This window comes from Hyaena hyaena, unplaced genomic scaffold (genome assembly GCF_003009895.1).
Source record: "Hyaena hyaena isolate Hyena2069 unplaced genomic scaffold, ASM300989v1 scaffold_142, whole genome shotgun sequence".
Taxonomy (NCBI): Eukaryota; Metazoa; Chordata; class Mammalia; order Carnivora; family Hyaenidae; genus Hyaena; species Hyaena hyaena.
Genome location: NW_024080774.1, coordinates 2,148,597 through 2,167,336, shown reverse-complemented (window position 1 = coordinate 2,167,336; position 18,740 = coordinate 2,148,597). Strand labels below are relative to the sequence as shown.

General features: G+C 44.6%; 1 protein-coding gene across 1 annotated transcript in view; it reads right to left on the bottom strand.

Annotated features, from left to right (window-relative positions):
* The window catches only part of NLGN4X (neuroligin 4 X-linked), a 241,101-nt gene extending 225,796 nt beyond the window's left edge, over window positions 1-15,305 (bottom strand). Inside the window, exon 1 of the mRNA XM_039238547.1 lies at window positions 14,774-15,305. Within this exon, the coding sequence (XP_039094478.1) occupies window positions 14,774-15,245 (472 nt within the window). The 5' untranslated portion in view covers window positions 15,246-15,305. The remainder of the gene's footprint in view (window positions 1-14,773) is intronic.
* Between the last annotated feature and the right edge of the window lie 3,435 nt (window positions 15,306-18,740).

Genomic DNA, 18,740 nt, shown 5'->3' with positions numbered 1-18,740 from the left:
CTACCATCATCCCCACCACAACCATCATCATCACCCTCAGCAGCAGCAGCACTGGCATCATCAGCATCATCACTGTCATCATCACCATCAACACCATCACCATCATCACCACCACCACCATCATCAACACCATTATCACCACCATAATCATCACCACCACCACCATCATCACCACCACCAGCAACACCATCGTCACCACCATCACCACCATCATCACCATCACCACTATCAACACCCCATCACCACCATCATCACCACCATCGTCACCACCAGCAACAACACCATCACCACCACCAGCAACACCATCGTCACCACCATCACCACCATCATCACCATCACCACCATCAACACCACCATCACCACCACCATCACCACCACCATCACCACCATCGTCACCACCATCACCACCATCATCACCATCACCACTATCAACACCACCATCACCACCACTATCATCACCACCATCATCACCACCATAACCACCATCATCACCCTCAGCAGCAGAAGCTTCACTGGCATCATCAGCATCATCACTGTCACCACCATCATCACCATCATCATCACCACCACCGTCATTACCATCATCAGAATCATCACCTGTTACTGCTACTGCTCTGGGGCTACGGCTATTACTGCCATCTCTAGTGACTCATTTCTGGGCGGGCTGTGTCCTTTGGCCACTGTTCTGTCAGTAGTTTGTTTACAATTTGATTTTAAGGATCGATAGCTAACAATCCATTATTGTGCATCTCTTAACTGCCTACAGATACACTTTGCAACTATTTGCCCTTGGGAGTCACTCCAGAAATTTACCCTGGTCTAAACTATATGGACCATACTTGCTTTAGTGGGTTTCATTATTTTTTTCCCTAATGGCAGAAAGGAGTATTTGTTTACATTTGGTTTAACAATGCGTCAGGTCCATATTTCTGAGGTCCTATTTATGACTATCATATTATTAATCCTATAATTAGCCATCATCTAAAGAGTCCTGTGAATATAACTATAATTAATATACCCATGGATGTATATTATGACTATTATATGACAAAATCTTTGTCTACCATGTATGTTATTATATGACTATTATATGACAAAATTGTTGGTATCACCTTCACAGTCATTAAAATCCAAATTCTTGGGGCCCATCGCCAGAAGTGATGAGTCACTAGGAGCCTGGGTGCAGGCTGGCAGTGTGCATATGAAAACATTCCTGGTTAGTCTGAGAACAACCGTGCTATGCCCTTGGAACTCTGGACTATGCCATTCTATGTATTAACTAGAAGATTCCCAATGACTTCATGAAGGCAGCGCCTTAAATCAGGGTCAGCAAACTTTTTCTACAAAGGGCAAAACAGTAAGTACTTTGGACTTTGTGAGCCATATGCCCTCTTTGGCAGCTATTTGACTCTGCCATTGTACCATGAAAGCAGCCACAGAAAATAGGCAAACAAATGGTTAGGGTTGTGTTCCATTAAACTTTTTTGCAGAAACAGGCAGCACCGTGATGGATCCTGCCTGTGAGCCATACTGTCCCCTCTTGTTTCACTTCTCTAAAAGGAGGCGAGGCCCTCTTTTAGTTCAACATTCATCCTTATCGGGTTCTTCAATCTTCGTAAGATCACATCTATCATGGTTTCTGTAGGTCAGTTCATGATGGAAGCACACTCTCTTGCCATCAGCCAACCACACAGTGACTTTGAATTCACTCCCTCGGTCTCTTAAACCATGCTCAGCTGAAAGAATCAATACTGACCTCAGCTTGCAGGCTGCATTCTTGACCATGTTGACCCCTCTGCCTGAAATCCCCCTAACCCACCCATCTGGTCAGCTGGCGTCCTTCATAGCTCGCCTCAGCGTACTGTGAACTCAGAGTCCAGAAACATTCTCCTCTCAGATGTTCCCATATGTCCCCAGTGCATCCCATCAGAGTGCCGATTATAGTAACTGGTAATTCTCGTTAATTGTCCATCTTCCCGTGTGATGTGAAGGGAATGTGGGTGGCAACTGCATTCAGCAAAGTGGCCAGACGATTCTAACATGTTCAGTAAGTATTCGCTGAATGCCTAAATTTGTCAGTTACATTTGTGCTAATGTCAGGAGCACATATACAAGGAAAGGTTAAGAAGTCAATGAAGTCAATGAAGTACCTTGAACTCCAAGTGGTGCCTACTTGGAGTAACAGAGCTGCACAAGAACTGAAGACCGGGTTTTCCCACCATCCTGAGAACCCGCCCACCTCAGACCCTCAGAGAAGCCCAGTGAGCCGAGGAAGCAGCTGGGTAGGAGGCCCTGTGCTTTCTGCAGAATTCCCTGGATGCCCCCTGGTCAGCCGTTTGCTCGGTGCCCGACAACGCAACTCTTACCAAGCCCTTCCCCCTGCCAAAGGCTTAGTCTGAAATTTGTTCAAATTCAGTTTCATTTCCCCTAGATCAACTCTCTAAACTGGGTGATCCTTCGGTCAACCCAACCCATTAGCCGGAATGCTTAAAAGAAATAGCAGACATAGTAGGTTACACCCTGTCCTAAAGAGCTTGGCCTGTTTCAGGGCACATTTATCACCTAGGGTTATATAGCTCATGCTACCCCTGCTTCGCCACCCGAGCCCAACTTCCGGAGCCAGGTTCCCTCCAGAGCATGACACCCAATGGGGTGCCGCCTCAGTGTTGTACAAATACAAATGTCCTCACATTTCAGAGCTGTCACACTTCAGTGACATCGTCCCTGGGCCACTGTGCTCCTCTGCGCTCAAGGGTGAGATCACAGGGAACTGATGGCGACCATTTGTTACCCTCCACATGGCCACAGCCTCACAGAGAGACAGAAGGATCCAAGGATAAACCTCAAGTGCCCGGTTAGTAATGGCGGCGATTCAGACCCAGATCCATGTGGCTTCAAAAGAATGCACAGTCCCCGTGTTCCACAGGACAGACGTCTGCAATGGCGTCAGCAGGGCTGGTGACTTCTCCAGGGTCTTGGGGAGAACCATGTGTCTCTCTCAGTTGTAGTTTCTGGTGGTTTCCAGCACTCTCCGGTGTGCCCTGTCTTGTAAAACCACCATTCACATCCCTGCCTCCACCTTCTCATGGCGTTTTCTCGACGTATCTGTTCTTCTCCATGTGGCTTCTCTGGTAAGGACACCAGTCATAATGGATTTAGGGTCCTTCCTAATACAGCATGGCCTCAACTTACCTTGGTGACATCTATGACAGCCCTACTTCGAAAGAAGCAGACATTCACAAACCAGGGATTATGACTTCCACGTTATCTTTTTTTGGGGGGACACAATTCAACCCATAACACGGGTCAACTCAAAACCCCACTGACAAGAGAGAGGTTTGAAGGACCGAGAGCCATGCTATTGATCTGTAGACGTCTTTTAAAGGATTCCAACTGATAGCCTGTGGTCTTAGAATAACAATCTCAAATCTCACAGACCCCCAATTCCTCTCAGGCTACGACCTCCTAATAGCTCCTCAGAGATAATCGAATTTAAATGATGATGTTGGTGCTGCTGATAATGATAATAACAGTAATAATAAGTCATTACAAAGACTTCTAACATGATGGGTTTTGTCCTCTCAATTATTCTTTTTTTAATGTTTATTTATTTTGAGAGAGAATGTGAGAGCAGAGGAGCGGCAGAGAGAAGAAGGAGAGAGAGAGAGAGAACCCCAAGCAGAGTCTGCACTGTTAGCTCAGAGCCCAACGTGTGGCTCGAACCCATGAACTCTGAGATGGTGACTTGAGCCGAAATCAAGAGTCGGACGCTTACCCTAATAAATCATCCAGGTGCCCCGAATCTCAATTATTCTAACCTGTGACCTTGACTGAATTTCTTGTAAATGAGTCCATCACCATGAAGTCAAATCACAGTCGACTGTTATTTAAAAAGAGGCAACGCACTGCTTCCTCAAAACTACAAACCAATTAGCTTCTTAGCTGTTGAATCGCAATGTTATGCTGCCTTCCCTTGTAACACCTCAGGGGCTTGGTATTTCGGGGAAATGTGCAGCAAACAGACTTCGGCCTGGCTACAACTGGGACAGATTATGCCATCACCATCCCGTGGGGAAATCTGAGACTCGGCGGCAAATTGCTTTGTCCGGTACATGTGCCCACACATTCTCATAGGAAGCAGAGGGATCCTGTTTTCTATTTCTTTCTAAATCATGTCGTAAAATAGGATGCTACTGCTTTAAAAAATTATGAGAACTTGTGACTTTCAGGCACGATATGTGTAAGCCAAGAGCTTCATGTGTTCGCCAAAGAAAAATCTAAAGCCAGCTCTGAGTTTGTTTAGAACATGCGCTGTGATGGAGGATAAAGGTATGCGTGGTGGTCGACATCAGCAGTAATCACCGGTACCAAGATCTCCAGATAAGGATAAATCATCAGACCTGCCTGGGAGGCTCAGTCAGTTGAGCATCCAACTTCGGCTTAGGTCATGATCTCAGGATTCATGGGTTCAAACTCTGTGTCGGGCTCTGTGTTGGCATCGAGGAGCCTGGAACCTGCTTCCGATCCTGTGTCTCTCTCTCTCTCTGCACCTCCCCTGTTCATGCTCTGTCTCTTTCTCTTAAATAATGAATAAACATTAAAAAAAAAAAAAGAATAAATCATCAGAGACACCTAGAGGCTCAGTCGGTTGAGTATCTGACGATTGATTCTGGTTCAGGTCATGATCTCACAGTTAGTGGGTTCGAGCCCCACATCCAGCTCTGTGCTGGTGACTCGGAGCCTGCTTGGGATTCTCTCTCTCCTGTCTCTCTGCCCCTCACCTGCCTGCTCTCTCCCTCAAAATAAATAAATAAAGTTAAAAAAAAAAAAAGAATAAATCATCGGTGGGCAATCTCTGCTTTGGTAGGAAGGAGGATGGGTGAGTCTTACAGCCACTTGCAGGAGAAAGTTAAACCTGCTTGCAAAAGTCTACACAGAGTCCATAAGAGGCTTGTAGAAGTCTACACAGGGAAGGACATAATCCCTTGTCTTAAAAGATTTTCCAAGCAACAGAGAGAGCGGAAGAAGCACCCCAAACTGCTCTAGCTGTGTTGGTCGGCAGTTCACACGTATAGATCACCAACGCTTTCTAACAACAAAGTCACCTCTCTTAATGAAGTTGCAAAAGTCTTTCACAGACTGGTTCAAAAAAGGCTATGCGGCCAGGTGCCCTCCCTTCATTCATTCGTGCGATCGATGTTCTCCTGCCTACGGAAGGTTTACGGTGTACAGGGCGCATGCATGTTCGCTACGTATTGCCTGTCTCTCATCACTCGCTTCCTAAGAGTAAGGACTTTGTTTTCTTCACTCTTCTCTTTGTGAGTCTCAGCTTTGCTTGCAGTAATGCTAGAGTCTGAGGATGGCTTGGTACAGAGAAGCACTGGGGATATGACATGCTCCTGGTCCCTTGGGTGCTGTGCCTTCCCTGTCTCCCTCCCTCGGTATAAGCTCTGTACGAGCGCTGGCCAAGAGGCGATGCCCAGAGCATGGCGGATGCCCAGAAATAGATGCAGAAGGAACAAATGAAAGAATAATCTTAAAACATGTTTTACAGGCCACTGAGGGCATAGACTTGTAAAATAATCACACTCTAAGAACACGGGCAGATGGTGTAAGTCTGCGTAGGGCTTCAGAGGGTAAAGAAGAGGCGAGCAGGGCACTGCAAAAGGCTGTGGATGCAATGAGCCCTCGAGGGGAGGTCTGTATAATCGTGTGATGGCTGTCCATCTTGCTACCATCAAAAACTCCAGGGACACTCTGACCATGATGCTCAATACACCAACATCCCCTGATGGGAAAAGACCATAATACTCAATATACCAAGATCCCTTGATGGGAAACTTGGCCCAGGATACTCAATATACCAAAATCCTTTGATGGGAAAGCTGACCATGATACTCTATATACCAACATCCCTTGATGGGAAACTTGTACCAGGATACTCAATATACCAAGATCCCTCGATGGGAAACTTGGACCATGATACTCAATCTACCAAGATCTCCTGATGGGAAACTTGGGACCATAATACTCTATATACCAACATCCCTGATGGGAAACTCTGACATGATACTCCATAGACCAAAATCCCTTGATGAAATGCAAGCAACCTTTAAAATGTGCTACAGTGGAATTCAATCTCATTATTTGATTTCAGCTCAAGAGGGAAGATCTAATCTAAGTTGATAGATTTTAAACATTTAAATTTTCTTAGGGAGAATGCAGTTTTCTCTCCATGCTGTGCTACTATTTTTGAATCTAAGCTATTTTTAAACACGCAAAATTAATATGGTAACTTTATTTCATAGTCTCTGGATACATACATTACAAAATACAGTGATGAACGTATTTCAATAGATTAAAGAATTGGAAGGGATGTAGAAAGCTTTTAATACATGATGCTTTTTTAAAATTTCAGGTGAGAAAAGCACATTTGAATTTGATAAGAATGGAAGCCTACGTTCTCTGATTTAACATTCCTGCCTAGTGTGCGGAGAAGAAAAATGGGCATCAGAATCCCTGGGGATGGAGTTCTAGTTATGAATATCGTCCAACGTCAAGAAATGTAACAATGCAAAAGACACCCAGGTGAGTGCTTGGCATGCGAGATTATACTATCAACTCACCGTCCTATCGTTTTCTTAGGGTTTATCTCTCCCTCCTCCCCATTCTGCACTTTTTATGACTTGGCCCATCTAGAGAAACAATAAACGAGGAGCTTACATTGGGGGAACTCAGAACTCCCTTCCTCACTGCACAACATACGTGTAGGTGACTTGTGTATCTTGTCAGGATTGGCGGAAAACCTTCCCCTGTGGATCCTCAACGCAAAACATCAACTTACAAATTGGCCTCCTTTTATTTTTTCTCTTGAGATCCTAACAGCTCCTTGAATTCTTCTGCCCGCTGAACCCTTTCTGAAACTTGAGTTTTGTTGGGGTTCATTCATTTTCCAAGCAAAGAGCTTCCTCCCTTTCTGCTGGGAACACCCCCTCCCCAAAGGGCAAAGTTGAGTATGTGCTCACAGCCACATTCACCGCAGAGAAGAGAGTGTTTTTGCTCAAAGGGGAGGTCAGAGTGCTTGAGCACTCAGAGGGGAAGGGACCGTACACTGTTCGTGGGTTCCAATGTCCAACTGGGCATTTTCCGAAATTGTAACACATTTGATTTTCATTGAACGGTGGATATCGTACTTGAGTGGACACCTTTTACACACACACACACACACACACACACACACACATGCACGCAGACACAACCCTTCACTTTTCAAAGTAATCAGATATGTGACATCTAACAGGGAAATGTTTTCATTTAAAAACAGAAATCTGTGGGGCGCCTGGGAGGCTCAGTCAGTTAAGCGGCCGACTTCAGCTCAGGTAACGATCTCACAGTCCGTGGGTTCGAGCCCCGCGTCGGGCTCTGTGCTGACGGCTCAGGGCCTGGAGCCTGTTTCAGATTCTGTGTCTCCCTCTCTCTCTGTCCCTCCCCTGCTCGTGCTCTGTCTGTCTGTGTGTGTCTCTCTCTCTCTCAAAAATAAATAATAAAACATTTTTAAAAATCTGCCTCTACTTTGTGGAAACCTGTTTCTCTGAACCCAAATATAGAACAGCTGATTGAATCAGTAAAAGGGAGACAAGTCACCTTTATTTAATGCTTATCCCTCTTTGACTTTCCCCCTGCATGTCGCCTGTGAGCCCACTCCGTCACCTATAGGTCAGATGTGCTCATGTGTGGTCTACCATTTTGCACACCACACACCCTTGGCGGTCCTCGAATCCAAAGCTGCGGAATTCTACGCTTCTGTTTGCTTTTGCTGCCATTTGCATCAAAGTGCTCTAAGGAGAGGGGCTCTTACACATAAAAGAGGGAACATGAAATTAACTCGGTATGCAAACAGCCTGGTTCAGGAGAACCAGAACACAGAGCAGGAAGGGAGGGACCCACTCCCGACCATCAAACGCAAAGAACGGAATCTTCCAGTGAAAGATCGTGTAATGAGATTAACGTGAAATTCACATGAAACTCGATGGATACCGTACTGACCTTTTCCATTTCATAACTATTTCTATAATCATCCTGTTAATTACAATTCATAATGATGCAGCGGCTTACTCCAAAATTGCCCTAATCCTAAACAACATGCAGAAGAGATCTACTAGGCCTGTTATTGTTACTAATATAGTTGAGGTCACTAAATGTGGAAAAGGCTGAATGTGTCAGCCAAGGCAATATGGAAAAGAAAGGAGCCTGTCCAAACTAGCATCTTACTTGGCAACAGACAGAGCTGCTGTCAGGTGTCCCAGGGATGACACTACGCACGTGAATGATGAGCGAATTGTTGCACACGGCCAGGTTCTAGCAGACGGGCTTCATGAAGTCTCCATCGCACACGACTGTTTGCAGTATTGTGGATGATACTGACACGCTGGGTTTTTAACACAGTCTACCTAACGTAGGCTTGTTTTAATCGTGAGCAACATCGTTGCAAACGTGGTATAGAGTTCTGGTTCCTCTGATAGAACGTAACAAACTTAGGCGGTCATTCTGTCCTAAGTGAAGGATTTTGCTCCATTATCCAAACAAGTATAATTCATACTACCCAAATGGTACTTTCTTCATACTACCCAAATGGTACCTTCTTCATACGACCCAAATGGTACCTTCTTCATACGACCCAAATGGTACCTTCTTCATACGACCCAAATGGTACTTTCTTCATACTACCCAAACGGTACCTTCTTCATACGACCCAAATGGTACTTTCTTCATACTACCCAAACGATACTTTCTTCATACTACCCAAACGGTACTTTCTTCATACTATCCAAACGGTACTTTCTTCATACTACCCAAATGGTAGTTTCTTCATACTACCCAAATAGTCCTTTTTCATACTACCCAAATGGTAGTTTCTTCATATTATCCAAATGGTATTTTCTTCATACTACCCAAATGGTACTTTCTTCATACCACCCAGTTAGTAGTTTCTTCCTACTACCCAAATAGTACCTTCTTCATACTACCCAAATAGTATTTTCTGCATACTACTCAAATGGTACTTTCTTCATACTACCCAAATAGTAGTTTCTTCATACTACCCAAATAGTACTTTCTTCATACTATCCAAATGGTATTTTCTTCATACTACCCAAAGAGTACTTTCTTCATACTACCCAAACGGTACTTTCTTCATACTACCCAAATGGTACTTTCTTCATACTACCCAAACGGTACTTTCTTCATACTACCCAAACGGTACTTTCTTCATACGACCCAAACGGTACTTTCTTCATACTACCCAAACGGTACCTTCTTCATACTACCCAAACGGTACTTTCTTCATACTATCCAAATGGTACTTTCTTCATACTACCCAAACCGTACTTTCTTCATACTACCCAAATAGTACTTTCTTCATACTACCCAAATGGTAGTTTCTTCATATTATCCAAATGGTATTTTCTTCATACTACCCAAATAGTACCTTCTTCATACTACCCAAATAGTATTCCTCATACTACCCAAATAGTATTTTCTGCATACTACCCAAATAGAGTTTATTCATACTATCCATATAGTAGTTTCTAAACTCATATAAATTCCTAAACTTTAAAAAACTTTATTATACTATATTCTAATTGGTGAAATGCTCTAAGCTGGTAGAGAAATACATGTTATCAGAAATCCACTCTAGTGTAACTGTCTTCGCAAAATATTCAATTCCTTTCCAGGAATCCTTGTCAGAGAGATGTGTGTTTAATAATCTTCCATAATTACCTTCCCTCACAAGCTATATCTACACAACATCACAGACCCAAGAAACACATGGAAATGCCAACCTTTTTTTGCACAGAGTTGCGCACAGATTAGTTAAAACATCTCACTGTGTTAACTCTAACTCAGTTACCCTTTATTTTGTCACCTGCGTGTGACTTACGTACATACAATTGAACTACCTGCAACTTGATGAGAAGAGAAAGAAAATTAATCTCTCTTTTATCTCACGTTAAAAAAGAAGAATACTATAGTCCTTGGATGTGCAAAGGTACTCTTCCAACAAATGAATTTTAATGCTTTCTTAGTGATTAATTTCTGTAACTCATGCAGGATGCTGGAAACGCATTTGACAACTGAGGCTGAAAAAGACGAAGCTCAGGAAGAAGGCAGAGCAGAATAATTCTCTGCTCTTTAAAAAAAAAATCCGTATTCCCTCTAAATTCCTTTTTATTAATGCCATACTCTACACTGTGAGAAATGAAGTTCCCTGGATCCTATTCCTTACGCTGACCCCCCCACCACTACAGTACATAATTATGTTACAGGCAATAAACGTTTATTACGCACTGTGTTAATGTTTATATTAGACCCCACAAGCACATGCAATTTTGCTGATATGTTCTCGTTCCCTTTTGGATGACAAATTATGTTCCACTAACATTGGACTACAGAATGTTTACATGTGCAGGATACTAAGGGTAAGCCCTTTATATATGACTGCCTTAAATCCCAGTGCTTTTTTTTTTTTAAGGCATAAAGAATCACTTTGCCCAGATCTTGATTGGATCTTGAGGTCGAGAGGCAAGGAGCCCAAAATATTTTGCTAACATGGGTGCAAGTAGGACACCATTTCGAGGGGCAGCTGCCATGGAGAGAGAGATTTAGGGGACCTAAGAGGGACACTGGGATGTTTTGCTGTGGCTCCTTCATTCACATTGACTCTGGAAATTAGTTTGAGATACGTGGGTAAGTTTAAATGCCCCTTCATCACGTCCCCGTGCACAATCCCTCTATTTCTTAAATATGACACTTAGTAGGATTTGCCCTAATCCTGCACGAACACAGTGGACAAAAACGTTGGGTTTCGACCCCACAGAGTTAATGCCTCAACTCTGCAAAGTGCCCAGAATCCAGAAGCAGTACCGTCACCTTAGGATGCCTGAGAGGAGAGCATCAGATTCCAACCACCAGCATGAAGATAAGGTTTTCCCTCTTACCTGTCGTACATAAGATAGAAAGGGAAGCAAATAGTTGCAGAAAAGGCCGGGATTCCGAAGGCTCAAAGCAAAACAGGTTTTCAACTATCACTTGGTTTCCAATTAGGGTCCAGAGGTTACTGTGGCTTCTCACAATACTGAAACACGTTGCCACAAATGTTGCATACTCAGACTGCAGCAAACCCGGGTTAACTTCCAGTTGGGAAGGTCAGAGGAGCAAGATTGTGCAGCTTTCTGGGGCCCTCGGGGAGAATCCATTATCTCCCTTCCTCTCTACACCCCCACCCCCCCCACGCTTTTTCCAGATTCTAGAAGCTGGTAAGTTGCCTGACTCCTGGCCCGGCCCCATCCTCCTAGCTAGGACTATGTCTACTACATTGTTGCATTCTGGCTCTGCCTTTTTCTGCATCAGGATGGAGGGTCTTTTTTTTTTACCAAACGCTGGGCCCACCCAGGTTGGGAGAGATAGGCTCCCCTCATTGTAAGGTCAACTGGTGAGCCAATGCCTATACAATGCTCGTGTGCGACCTAAATTCCCCCTCTGGTGTGAAACGGGGCAGTTTTACAGGTGCCAGGGCTTCGCATGGAGATGCCTTAGGGTAGTTGTTTTTCTGCCCACAACTGTCTGTCTCCCCACATTAGGAATCCTGTGTCCGCTGCTGTCCCAACATCTAAACCATGCCTGGCACGTTGGAGGGGTTTCAGAACGATCTTTGGGAGTGAAGTCAAGTTGGGCATGGTCATTCCCCCTCACCCTCTGACTGATGCAGAAAGAATAAATCTAAAAGAACTGAAGTATCAGGGCGCTTGGGTGGCTCCGTTGGTTAAGAGTCTAACTCTTATTTTATGTTTATTTGTATTCATTTTGACAGAGACAGACTGTAAGCAGGGGAGAGGCACAGAGAGAGACAGAATCCCAAGCAGGCTCTGCGTCATCAGAGCAGAGCCCAATGCGGGGGCTCGAGCTCACGAACCGCGAGATCACGACCTGAGCCAAGATCGAGAGTCAGACGCTTAACTGAGTGCACCATTCAGGTGCCTATAAATGTCTGACTCTCGATCTCGGCTCAGGTCATGATCTCACAGTTCATGAGACCGAGCCCTCCGTTGGGCTCTGAACTGACAGCAAACCTGCTTGGGGTTCTCTCTCCCTTTTTCTCTCTCTCTCAAAAATAAACAAATAAACTTAAAAACATTGAAGTATCGAAGTGGAATATCCAACATTGCTGTCTTAGTCCGTTAAATAAATGCATTGATAGGAATTAAGACAGTCGATAAAGGGAGGTCCTTAGAGAAATCATCTCGATGCCATAATTTCACAATGTTATTAAGGACGGGGAGTTTACTCATTAAGTGAATAACCAACAATTACATTTCTTTTTTTATTTTTTTAATGCTTACTTATTTTTTGAGAGAGAGAGACAGATTTTGAACAAGAGAGAAGCAGAGAGAGAGGGAGACACAGACTCTGAAGCAGCTCCAGGCTCTGAGCTGTCAGCACAGAGCCCAATGCAGGACTTGAACTCACAAACCATGAGATGATGACCCAAGCCGAAGTCGGACGCTTAACCGACTGAGCCACCCAGGTGCCCCCCAACAATTACATTTCTAACGCTCCACCTTGATTCTCAAATCGACGCAAATATTCTAAAAAATAAAAGAAGAAAGAAACCTCAAAACTCCTGACCCAACGGGCTGTGATTTTTTGTTTGTTTGGACAAACATACAGGCAGGTTCACCATCGCTCAGCAGCGAAATGCCAGTATTTCTATGTCGTAGGAAACCACATCCTGCCTTTCCAGCCCCTGTTAGATTTCTGATTCTCTTGTCAAGATTGCGTGAGATACTGTTTGCAAAGAAAACTCTGGAAAACCTGAATAGGGAACTGAGTCACGTTGGGTTTATTCTTAAGTGTGGACTTACCCTGTTCCACGTTTTTATATTCTCAAATTCCCATTCAGTACCGACCGCCAACCAAATGGCCAAACTGTTTATGGTTCCGAGTGCACATCTCGGGTGCTGTAATCAGGGAGGCTATTGATTTTTCTCGGTGGGGGGGGGAGTCTCCTTCAGCCCAACCTCCCCCGGGAAGGGGACAGCTACGAAGTCACGGGCTCCTAGACACCAACGCCAGGGGGCGAATGCATTAGGACAGCAATTGTCATCTCGTATCTTGTTTCGTTCTCTCCGTCCTTGCCCGCCTCTGCTTCTTCTAATCTGTTACCTGCCTCACTCAAGACGAGAAAGACCACCACGCACCCAGGTCAGCGGCTCCAGGAGTGAGATGTGTCATCGGTGTGGGGTGTGGTCACGCTTCTCGACAAGCACCGCCCACCCGAGGCTCGAGACTCCTATCCTGAGGGAGCACCCTGTTTGCACCCCCTTCTCCGGGGTTTCTCTGGGATCTGGGCAACAGGCCAGCCTGGCCCGCTGTTTCACCACGTGCTCCTGAGGCTACCTCTCAGCGCAGGCAAGGACAGAGCACAGGGTGCCCGACGCAATTCTGGAGATCGTGGATCATTTCTTGCAGACCTTCAGCCAAATCTTAAGTGAAAATCCTTCTCCAGGGATTAAAGGGGAACAAACAGAAACAAAAAGAAATCTCTCGCCTAAAAGCTGCAAAGGACACGCTTTAGTTTCTACTGTTGATGATGTCCGTGGTTCCTGTAAATTACATCTTTTAATTCCAGTTAAGATTTACCTTCAGGGCTTTTCTCTCCCCTTGTCTAAAAATAGCACATGCAAATGGTCAATGAAAAATGTGTCCACGCTGCAGTATCACTTTAGTCTGATTAGCCTTTATACATTGTTTTTAATTTGAAATCTACACAGACAAGAAGATAACCAAATTTTACTACCATTGGATTAAATGAATAAATCAAACATCATTGGTTTTTACAGATTTTCACTGCTGTGTTACTGAAAAGACAAGGAACATTTTGTTCAGGCAAGCACATTAGTTCCTAATGTAGCTAGAATCATCTAAGGATACTCGTTAGCTATTTGACTGCTGTGAATATTAGCGGGAAACAAGCTGCAAATTTATGTTAGCAATAATGGCTCTAAACAATGAAATCCAACCACTTTATGAAATATCCCATGCTTCTATATTTAAAACAATCAGTGGCTTTCCTTTTAAGACAGAAAGACAGAAAGGAAAAAAGAAAGGAGTGAAAGAAGGAAGGAAGGAAGGAAGGAGGGAAGGAAGGAAGGAAGGAAGGAAGGAAGGAAGGAAGGAAGGAAGGAAGGAAGGAAGAAGAAAGAAAGAAAGAAAGAAAGAAAGAAAGAAAGAAAGAAAGAAAGAAAGAAAGAAAGAAAGAAGGAAGGAAGGAAGGAAGGAAGGAAGGAAGGAAGGAAGGAAGGAAGGAAGGAAGCATGCTAAAATCTTAAGGCACGAATGCAAAAGAACCACGCCTTATAATTTTCAGTTTGCAACTTAAACACGATAATGTTCTTAATTCTCTTGTTTTCTATAGATTCATCCCTTTCCAGATGATGTGGGTAGAATACGTGACCCTACATGCTCGCTCTGGTCCTCCGCTGCAGAGAAAACTGTAACCGTGCTAAAACGGCAATAGATGAAAATAATTAAGTCACTAAGGACTGTCCATCTCCTAGTGCTCGGTAAACACAAAGGCAACGAATCATAAATCAGAGTGCTGCATTCACAATACGAAAAAAGGGTAAATGGGTTATAGGAAAAAAAAGTCATGCACAGGACATTCGAAACCCAGTGGGTGAGCAGGTGTGGTTTTCTGTTTAAAGAAGGGACTTACCATCCTCTGTGGGCACGTAGATGTTCAAGTAAAGGCAGTCTTCGTTCTGATCCTGAACGTAGGTCATTAAAGTATCCAAATTAGCAGTGAACCAGACGGGCAGCATATCATGTAATAAAGACCTCTCATCGAGGTGCTGGGGGCACACAGCCGCGAACTGGGTGGCATTTCGAACTCCAGTCCATGAGGATGGGGGCTCTGGGGGCTGGAACCGCCTCTCTCCAGTAGGAGGAGAGGCATAGGGGACGCCCAAGTATTGTTCCACTGGACCCAAAATCTCATTGGGCAACGGTGTTCTTAGGCCCCGGATCTTGCCATAATTTGTGTTGACCACTGGGTACTGTGCTTGGCCGTCAATGAGCGTGAACTTAATGGCAAGAGCGGTTATCCACAGGAGAACATTGGAGTTCAACATGACGCAGACCGGGGTGAAGAACAACGGAAGCCATAACAGTCCCTTGGGCCTCGACATTGTTCACTTCCACATCCGTGGGCGTCCGTGCGGTACAACTCCGAGCAAATCAAGCTGAGAGGCGAGCCCGCACACAGAGAGGGTTTTCCAGGGAGCAAAGGAATCGGGAGGGGGCCTCTCGGATGGGTCATAGACTGAGCCGAAGGTTAAGAAGAAACTCAGCGGTTTTCTCGGCAGCCCATCGCGAGAGAGAGCAGCGCTCTCTTAATCCTGGCACTGGATCCCGGCAAGTTGAGGCTCCAAGGAGGCAGTGACCATCGGAGAGCCGAGGACAAGGATCCCTTAGGAAGACTCCAAAGCAGAGCAGTCCGCCTAATGGGGAAAAAACAGATGATGATAATGAAGCCAAAGGACGCCATGCATCCCTCAACATGACTCTATGAGATTTTTACTCGCTGATGCATCTGTTGACCAGCATCTCTAGGTAACAGGACCTTGAGAACATGAGTTGTCTCAATTCTTGCTGGGTGCTCATTACCGGGAACGACACTGGACATTCAGAAAACATCCAACATTTGATGCACATTCAGGTCTTTGTTGAGTTCCCCCAAGGTAATACATGTTGCTCGAATGACATCTCCCACTTTCACCATCAGCTACAAAGACCGGCCAATCAGTGGACAGGCACTCCCCAATCAATGTTTGTCAAGCATTCAAGGAAACTGTCACTATTACCTAAGATAATTGACGTGGAACCCATAAAGACTTTTCAGTACAAGAGAAGAAGTCTGTGACCGGATCAAACTGGCTTTATGACATGTGGATATTTAACATAAAAGGAGCACAACCCAACAGAAAGCGTGCATGCTCGGGGGCGCCTGCGTGGCTCAATCGCTTAAGCATCGGGTCTCAGCTCCGGTCATGATCTCACAGCTCATAGGATGGAGCCCCAAGTCAGGCTCCACGCTGACGGTGTGTAGCCTGCTTGGGATTCTCTCTGTCCCTGTCCCCTCCCACACTCACACTCTCACTCCCAAAAATAAGTAAGTAAACTTGAAAAGAACAAGAGTATAGGCTCTGGGCACTAATCTCTCTTGGGTCACTCAATGGTACCTATCTTTAGGCTTCACACATCATCACCCCAAATCTCTGCATTCTTGAAAGAACTGAGCAAGACCCTGGATCTCAAGTACCTTCTATAGAGCTGGTCTCAGCAGGAGATAATTCACAATTAAAAGTGTTGATATCCAAGCCATCCAGGGTAAACCTCTCACCCTGCAGCCCGTTTTAAAAGCTGATGGTACCTCTGAGTTACCCTCCCACCGACTATGTTCTCCCAGACTTGTCTTTATAGATCCAATGACTCTCACTAGATCAATCGTTCCTCTTACAGCACTAAGGAACGTTATGCATGAGCAGGAGAGTATTATAAATGATCCATTAGGGGTGGAAAATATTACATTAACCGGTGCAAGGAATCCTGTCTTTAAATAGAGCGTTCTTCACCTCAAAAAAAGACGAATGTGTTTATAAAGATGTTGTGGGCAATTCAGAGTATTTCTGAACTACACTATAAGCACCCATTTCATTTAAGTGGACAGCTGAGGATAACATGTCAATGATCTCTTTCTTTCTTTTTTTTTAAATTAAAACCTATCAGTGGGACACCTGGGTGGCTCAGTCGATGAGCATCCAGCTCTTGCGCTCGGCTCAGGTCATATCTCAGGGTCTAGAACTAAGCCCCACGTTGATCTCCATGCTGAGTGTGGAGCTTGCTTGGATTTTCTGTCTCTCTCTCTCTCTCGGGGTCTCTCTGCCCCCATCCCCCCCGTCAAAATTAATTAATGTAAAAAAGTTAAACCTATCAGAGCTGGGTGTGTCTTGGAAGTATACCAGCTCTGGGGGAAATTCCATTGTCTATCAGATCCTGGGCCAAGCTCACAGAGCTGAGTGAAAATGCAGGCTACGTCTGGGTTGTACATGGAAAGTGAAAAACAGCATCACACCAAACGGTGAAGGTATGTGTCTGCTTCTATCTGTGAGTTCTGCCGTAGACAGCGCTTGAGTTCTGTCGCACCGTGATCCCATTTCTGAATAATTAAGAGGCAGACAAGAACAAGAAAGAGGTGATGACATGCTTGGAATCTTCTGTTTTCCTGAAAGCCCTTCTGCTTTCTGAACCAGCATTAGCTGTTCCTTCCGGAGCCTTCCTGGCGATAAAAGGAGACGCCATTAATTTGTGATTCTGACAGGCCACCTCTGTGAGCTGAGGGAAGGGAGCCGAGCTGCCTGGAACACAGGTAAATGGTGTGTCATACCTTCTTCGTGGGGTGTGGTGAGCAGGACCAAGAGTATGTGCAAGCCGCGTGTGAATTAAGAGTATACGATGTGATCACCCCTATAGTTCACCTTGAGCCCAATGACCAAGCCTCTCCTCTGCCTAAACCTACCTCCCCACAGGGTCCTGAGGGCCAGAGAGAGATCATGGACCAAGAGGAAGGTGTTTGGGGACGTGTGAGCCCTTCATAGGTAATGTTCGTCCGGTCGGGACCGTCTTACTTATTTCCTCATACTGTGAAATTTGGGTAAGTGGCACAAAAGTCATGCGACCTGATGCCCATGGTCTCCCCACGTCTAATGCTGACATTCTGCACATGCACTGCTGTGCGGCGGGTGGTGTCCCAGGCCCGTAGTGGGTAGAGCCTCCTGCCTGGTCTCCACCTACCAAGTGGCAGTAACACCCCCACAACCAATATGAGCAATCACAGACCAGAGTGAGAACCACAGTGGGGGTCATCCAGCACGGAATTCTGGTGGCCGTGGAAATGACTTAGGTATCCAAAGGCACATTTAAAGACTATACTATGCACGTGTGCATGTGCACGTGCGTGTGCGTGTGTGTGTGTGAGAGAGAGAGAGAGACATTAAAATACCTGGCAACTTTAAAAGCTTTAGCATTACAACTAATACGGAATTTTAAATAAGTCTATTAAACACCCATCATCATCATGATTAAAAAATCCCTATAAATTTAACCAACCAACGTATTTGGGGACAAAAAAAATAAAAGACTTCCTACGTAAACTTCAGACACCGTTAAGTATTTCACAAGGGGTGGAATACTGTCATATATGCATAACATATATATACTCAACTTATCATACATTACATATACATATATATATATATATATCCTTTTATGTTACACATATTTTCCTCAAATAAAAAGGGCATACTATAAAGTTAATGAGCTGAGGGGCGCATGGGTGGCTCAGTCGGTTAAGCGTCCGACTTCAGCTCTGGTCATGATCTCACAGTTTGTGAGTTCGAGCCCAATGTCAGGCTCTGGGCTGACAGCTTAGAGCCTAGAGTCTGCTTCAAAATCTGTCTCTCTCTGCCCCTCACCATTTCGCACTCTGCCTCTCTCTCTTGCAAAAATAAATAAACGTTAAAAAATTTAAAGTAAATTATCTGAATAAGGAATTTTAATGAAAAAAAGTAAAAATGATATGTTCATTCAATAGCTGGAATTTGAGAGTTAAGACTGACTTTATA